The sequence below is a fragment of the Otolemur garnettii genome, unplaced genomic scaffold (genome assembly GCF_000181295.1).
Source record: "Otolemur garnettii isolate 467f Iridium unplaced genomic scaffold, OtoGar3 scaffold00001, whole genome shotgun sequence".
Lineage (NCBI taxonomy): Eukaryota > Metazoa > Chordata > Mammalia > Primates > Galagidae > Otolemur > Otolemur garnettii.
Window position 1 is genome coordinate 71,847,077 of NW_003852396.1, and position 7,261 is coordinate 71,854,337.

General features: G+C 52.5%; 1 protein-coding gene across 3 annotated transcripts in view; it reads right to left on the reverse strand.

Moving 5' to 3' along the window:
• Window positions 1-7,261, reverse strand: part of ARHGAP1 (Rho GTPase activating protein 1) — a 23,044-nt gene that overhangs the window by 13,930 nt on the left and 1,853 nt on the right. Inside the window, exons 1-4 of one of the 3 annotated variants that reach the window (XM_023509567.1) lie at window positions 5,484-5,632; window positions 4,858-5,038; window positions 4,564-4,659; window positions 2,910-2,939 (exon numbers count right to left, since the gene is read on the reverse strand). In XM_023509567.1, coding sequence (XP_023365335.1) covers window positions 2,910-2,939; window positions 4,564-4,659; window positions 4,858-4,990 — 259 coding nt within the window. In that variant the 5' untranslated portion in view covers window positions 4,991-5,038; window positions 5,484-5,632. Of the gene's footprint in view, window positions 1-2,909; window positions 2,940-4,563; window positions 4,660-4,857; window positions 5,039-5,483; window positions 5,633-7,261 lie in introns of those variants that run through there. The other 2 variants (XM_023509569.1, XM_012803012.2) reach the window with 2 other exon arrangements.

Sequence of the window (7,261 nt, forward strand, 5' to 3'; positions counted from 1 at the left end):
CTGGGTAGAGTGCTGTGGCATCACAGCTCACAGCAATCTCCAATTCCTGGGCTCAAGTGATTCTCCTGCCTCCACCTCCCAAGTACTGGGACTACAGGCGCCCACCACAACACCCAACACCCAGCTATTTTTTGGTTGCAGCCACCATTGTTGTTTGGTGGGCCAGGAGGGAGCCTTAGCTGCTTGAGGCACAGGCGCCGAGCCAGCAGGTCTGTCTTGAAGGATCAAGTACCACCTCCTCTTTCATATCCTAGCCTAGATCCTGATGTGCTGAGGTACTCCCAGAACAGCTGGAGATGGCTCTAGGGATAGGTGTCTACCCTGAATTGCTTCCCATGGGCTCTGAAAGTAGAAGGAAATGTAGACTGGTAGGGGCCAGGGACAAAGGGTTAGAATGGCAAACCCAGTCTCAGGTACAATCAAGTGAAGGGCAGAGGTCATCTGCCTACTCCCATCTAAACATAGGAAATGCCCAGGGTATGGGGAGAAATGCTCAGAGAAGTGTGGGGGCTTCCAAAAGATTCTTTCCTTCTGTCCCTTTTCCCCTGCCCCTCAGCAGTAAGGCAGTCCTCATTAGCTGGTAGATTTGAGGACTTCCCAGTGCAGAAAGTCTGTGAGCTCATGGCTCTGGAATTCAGAAAGGAGTTGTGAACCCACCTCTCAGGTGGCCATGGCACCTTATAAATGGGAAGCTTTGAGTTCTCAGCCAGGACACCCCCAATGCTCCCCCAATGTGCTCAGCAGATCCACCAACTCCATGATTATTATATAAAAATATTACAAGCACATGCCTATTTTCTCTAGAGAAAAAGATCTATACCCTGACAATACCTTTCATAGTCTCAAGGAGGATGGTGACTGCTTTTAAGAACCACTTCACTAGTCTACAAGCTTCTTGAAAGAGGGAATATGTGTTTTTCCTTACTGAATCCCCAATAATGACTACAGGTCTTGTCCCAAAGTTCTATGAACACTAATTGAGTGAAACTTGGATGCAGACTGGGGGGAGGTCAGTGAGGGGTCATTCAGATAGCAAAACTCCCAGGCAGGCAAGGAATGAGAAGAAGATGAGTAGCCCCAGGGTTTGCCTCTGCCCTCTCACTTCCTAGAGAGCAGGGTCCCATAGCCAAAATCCTCAGGTAGCCCAGTGGTCTTTTTTTTTTTTTTTTTTTTTTGAGATAGAGCCTCAAGCTATCCCCCTGGGTAGAGTGCCATGGCATCACAGCTCACAGCAACCTCCAACTCCTGGGCTCAAGCGAGTCTCCTGCCTCAGCCTCCCAAGTAGCTGGGACCACAGGCGCCTGCCACAACGCCTGGCTATTTTTTTTGGTTGCAGCCGTGTTGTTTGGCAGCCCGGGCTGGATTCGAACCTGCCACCTTAGGTGTATGTGGCTGATGCCTTAGCCACTTGAGCCACAGGCACCAAGCCGATCATTGTTGTTTTTGGTGGGCCCAGGCTGGATTCGAACCTGCCACCTTAGGTGTATGTGGCTGGCACCTTAGCTGGTTGAGCCACAGGCACCAAGCCAGCCCAGTGGTCTTCAGCAGGCTGGCTGTTTTACCAGGAGCACAAAGGAGGCCTAGAACTCCTCTCTTGATCTCAGAAGACAGTAGACTTCTGCCCTGGAGATTTAAGCAAGAGAAGCTCTAGTGGCTCCAGAGCACTGGAGAAGGCACCATAAGGAGGGAGGTGCAACATTCATGCAAAGCACCAGGAAGAGAAAGTCACCTGAGAATAACTCTTCTGCCTTCCCCAGACACTAGCCAGACGCTCTCCTAGTGAGGCCTGGGTGTTAATCAGCCTGGGGACAGCTCCTCTAGCCGTCATTCTGGACACCACCAGACCAGCTGCCTTGCCCCACCCACAACTGGCAGAGCAAACCAGGCACCTGGGGGTGAGGCGCTGGGGCTGATAGAGTCAGCTGTGTGCTGGAGACAGCTCACACATTTGTTAAATTGTTCAGTTGTCAGGGATTTTGCAAGCCAATTTGACATCACGTTGGTAGGTTGAAATCTGCTGCTATAGAAATTACAAATGCTGGCTTGGCACCCATAGCACAGTGGTTATGGCAACAGCCACATACACCAAGGCTGACGGGTTCGAACCTGACCCAGGCTTGCTAAACAATGACAACTGCAACAACAAAAAATTAGCCAGGCATTGTGGTGGGCGCCTGTAGTCCTAGCTTCTTGGGAGGCTGAGGCAAGAGAATCTCTTAAGCCCAAGAGTTTGAGGTTGCTGTGAGCTGTAACGCCCTCTAACTCTACTGAGGGCGACATAATGAGACTCTGTCTCAAAAAAAGAAAAAAAAATTACAAATACTACAATGGCCCTTTTCCCCCTTTCTGGACAGCCAACTCCTAACACTTACCAGTTCACATCTGGAAAGAACCCACTTGGACTGAGTCACATTTGACCATGGAGCACACCAGCCACTGCTTGCAAAGGCAGGGTTACAGAAGAGTTTAGGGCATAACCCACCCTCCCTTCCAGCAAGGGCTCTTTCTCTGGTTTCTAGCACCTGGCCTCTTGGGGACACCCCCAGGGTCTCATCAAATAAGTATCGCTCTGGTGCTGCTGATCTAGACTCCTCTCAGTCAGCAAGGCACATGCATGGGGGACAACACCACCCAGAGGTTCTCTGGGCCAGCATCGAGGCTAAGCCATTGCACAGGCCCCTCCCTCCCACCAGTTCCTTTCCATTTGGCTCTGGATGTGCCCCCAAACAGTTTCAGCCCTGTCCTACTTCCTATAAATCTTTCGCTATTTCCAGCTCCCAGGCATCACCAGCTCCCAGCTCCCCAGGGTGGGGCCGCAATTAAGCTTGCCCCACCTGACCTCCACCAAGAGCCCCTCCTGATCCACAGCCCAGAGATGCCAAGCACCAAAACCCAGGACTGACACCTACCTGGCTCGGCCCCCTCAGGTTCATCACACCCTGGGGAAATAGAAACAAGCTGCAGCTCTGCCTGCAGGGGGAAGAGGGGTCACCCACAGCCATGAAGACAGTCAGGCCCCTGGCTCTGCCTTGTGACTTGACCTGATCTATGCCAGGAGGATGTCAGGACAGAGACTCCTTCACATCAGACATTTCCTACATCCCATGCAGGTTCAGAAGTTCAGAACCTTCAGGGTGATTCTCCTGTGCCTTGGTCAGGACCAGGTCAGGTAAGAACTCTCAGCTTTGTTTCTGTAGCAGGTGAGATAGACCAGAGGCAATACCTCCAACCTGGGCCAGGGCAGGCACCAGAAACACAAATGCCTTGGAAATACCTTTGACCTTAGGGGCAACCCTCTCAACTGCACTATCCTTCTCTGAGATCAGCATCCCATGGGTAGATGCCTGGAGGCACATAGCTTCTTCCAGAGCTGCCTCAGCCAGCACTATGATGGGCTCCAGGGACCATGTTTCACTTGGCTCCCCTGTCCTCCTACTGCCACCACGGGCTGCAGTGGTCTCACCACCAAGAACAAACGTACATTAGGGGAAAAAAGAAAAAGTACTACAATTGCGATTGCTTCTTCTAGCAGAGGACCCTAACACAGGAACCAGCACACAAGCATCCCACTGCCTGCCCTGCTCCTGTCTCTTTTGAGTCCTGCCTTATGAATGGGAAGGAGGGAGCTCCCTAAGGCAGAGACTTGGCGGGAACACACCCACTCTCTGTAGGGCACCACCAGTGCCAGCAACTTGAAGCTCCAGGAAGTCACAGGGCCTCTCCGGACCAGCTCCCCCTCCTCCCAGTAACTGGTTGGGTGGGAAAGCTGACTTCAGGGCAAAGGTAAGGGAGGGGAATGGCAGGAGACGAAAGGAAAGGAAAGGCCACTTATTCAGGCCTACTATGTTCTAGCTCTGGATAAGGCCCCAGTTGTAATCCTCTCAGCAACCCCAGGAGGAAATAGCTTTCTGAATTCAAAGCCACTAGGCCACACTGCCTTCTACATACTGTCTACAAATGGAGACAAGAGGGTCATAGATGTGGATGAAGTTGGAGGTGAACATCTTGAATGGCAATCACAGACAAGTCTGTGCTTTTAGAATGATGCATGAGGCTTGGTGCCTGTGGCTCAAGTGTCTAAGGTGCCAGCCACATATACCTAAGGTGGTGGGTTCCACTCCAGCCCGGGCCGCCAAAACAACGATGGCTGCAACCAAAAAAAAATAGCCAGGTGTTGTGGCGGGCGCCTGTGGTCCCAGCTACTTGGGAGGCTGAGGCAGGATACTCGCTTGAGCCCAGGAGTTGGAGGTTGCTGTGAGCTGTGATGCCACAGCATTCTACCCAGAGGGACCACTTGAGGCTCTGTCTCAAAAAAAAAAAAAAAAAGAATGGAACATGAGAGCAGTGCCTGTGGCTCAAGGAGTAGGGCACCGGCCTCATATACCAGGGGTGGAGGGTTCAAGCCTAGCCCTGGCCAAAACTGCAAAAAAAAAAAAAAAAAAAAAAAAAAGAATGGTGCATGCACTCAGGTGCTCTAAGCCCTGCCCCTGTGGTGTGAAGGGCTGACTTCAAACCAGGGGCACAGACTGTGTGAGGAAAAGGGCACAATGCTGGTGTGCTCACCTGCCACCTCCACAATCTGGTGCCGCGCAATGTCGTAGTAAGGGTCATCCCACTTCAGGTGTGTGACAGGTTCCGGGGAGCTGCTTTTGGAGTCATCTGAGGAACATGGCAAGGTCAATCCAGGGGCTTAGTACAGTGCTCTCTCTTCCTGCTGTCTGGCCCTCCCCCCAGTAAGGCTCATGCTCCCAGCCTGACCCTGGAACTGGTCTGCTGCCCTCATCCTGCCCTCCTGGGGTCCCCTTCAGTAGGAAGGGGCCTCTCCCTCTAAGGCCCCTGGGAGCTGGCAATGCCCACCTGACTTGGGGAAGTCGGGCATTTCATCTGAAGGCCAGTTCTTCTCATCAATGGAGGCCAGCTTCAGCTGGTTCAGAGCTTGGCTGGTGTCATCTAAGGTCAGGTCATCTTGCAGCTCTGAGAGTGGATCCATGGCCAAACTTTTCTCCTGCAGCCTTACCCTGCAGAACCTGAGAGAAACCTAGGAAAAGGGAAGGAGGGTGGCAGGTAGGTGACCTCTTCTTTTCACCTTCTGTGACTTCTCTGCACCCCCTTCGCATCCCCACTCTTTCTTCTCCCACACTCCCTGTCCCTGTTCCTCAATACTTCCCATCCCTGCCAAGAGCTCCATGTAGCTCTGGGTTCTCCTGGCTCCACAGTTCAGGCGTAATGCCAGAAGCAGCAGCTGGGGCAGAGGATGGCACAGCTCGGCGCCTCCCTCCAGATCCTCCAGCTGGGGAGGAAAGAGCCATGCCAGGTCCTGTGCTGCCTACTGCCCAACTGGCTCAGTCATGCAGCCCAGATGCAAAGGGCAGAGGTCCTCATCTCTCTTCTCAGTGGTCCTGGGGCACATAAACCTCCCAGGCCCCAGCAGTTACACAAGTAGAAATGTTGCAAGAACCTAAGGAGCACAGGGGTCTTCAAACCTCATTCCTGAAAAAGATCAGCTGTGGTCCTGGCTACTCCATCCTTCACCTCTGACCTGGGAGAGGAGGTGGCCAGAGAGCAGTGTCCTAGAAAAGAGGCCATGGCTCAGGGCTCAGCTGGGTTTGCCCTGGGACTGGAACCAGTGGGATGGATGCTGTCTGCCATGAATGGCAGGCACCTAGGGGCTCACATTCCCCTTACTCTACAGGGAACTTCTGACACTAGTTTTAAGATGGGAAAGGGGATGCTCATGGCATCTGGACAGCACAGCAGCTACAAGCAGCAGGGAGAAGAGACAACTCTGACTCTGAAGCTGAGTTTCACCAGATCTGGCATCTGACCAGGAGGCTGTAGCTGGCATACACCCTGGGGGCAGGAACCTTGTGCCCGCAGCCGTCTCCCAACACAAACTCTGCTGTAGGGGTGAGGGAAGGGAGTTTCAATTCAGACCAGTCCAGAGAAGAGGATGTTCTAAGTCCTTCTGCATTCTTGGAGCCCCAAAATTGACATATATGGTCAGAGAATCAGCAGGGTAGATAAGGAGAGCAGACAGTCCCCGGGGGTGGTAGGAAGAAGGGGGGGGGGACTGCCATGCCAGATCCACAGTCTCTGGGCTCTGAGGCGATGTGACAACCTCCTGCACACATCATATCACAGGGAGGTAACCATCTCCCCGTGCCTAGCAACAACCGCCCTGTCACCAGGGCAACCACACAGAAAACTGTTTCACCACCAGAATGACCCTCCTCACACCTGGGAACAGGGACACTAAAGCCCATTTCTCTCAGTCCTTTCAACCTTCAATTGCTGCAGGCATCTTCAGTCTTGAAGAATCCATCCCTTCTATCTATATGCTCTCCCCTTTCAATGAGGAGGTTGCAAAAGCTGCTCCCTGATAGGGACCACCAACTGGGTAACAAGGACAGAACCCAAACCAGAGCAACCCCCTCCAGGCCAGAGCCTTTTCTCCAGGCCTTCTGTTCCATCACTGCTCAGGCACCAAAGGCTGTATCAGCCACACTCATGGCTATCCCAGAGAGGTCTTTCTGCACACAGTATGTGCCTGATGGCATGGGATGAGGTATGAGAACTAGATTACAGTCCTGAGGAAGCCAATCAAGTTGCAAAGATGCTGGCCAAATCCTTTTCACATCAGAGCCTAAATTTCCTCCTTTGTAGAAGCAAAGGCTCGTCCCAGATATATAATTCTCTAGTGTTCAGAAATACTTGTGTTGAAGTGAACAACAGGGTTAGAAGGAGCAGTTGGGGCTCAGCACCCATTGCACAGCGGTTATGGCGCCAGTCACATACACTGAGGGTGGCGGGTTTGAACCCGGCCGGACCAGCTAAACAACTGCAATAAAAAAATAGCCGGGTGCCTGTAGGGGACTACAGGCTACGTGGGAGGCTGAGGCAAGAGAATTGCTTAAGACCAAGAGTTTGAGGTTGCTGTGAGCTGTGATGCTATGGCACTCCACCGAGGGCAACATAGTGAGACTCTGTCTCAAAAAAAAGGAGCAGTTGGAAGCTGAGGTATGTGTGAGGAGGGAGGACACCAACTAAAATGGAGCTGAAGGCTCCACGCCTGTAGCACAGTGGTTATGGTGCTGGCCACATATACCAAATGTGGCAGGTTTGAACCCAGCTTGGGCCAGCTAAACAACAGTGACAACTGCAACAAAAAAATAGCCAGGCATTGTGGCGGGCGCCTGTAGTCCTGGCTACTTTGGAGGCTGAGGTAAGAGAATCGTTTCAGCCCAAGAGTTTGAGGTTGCTG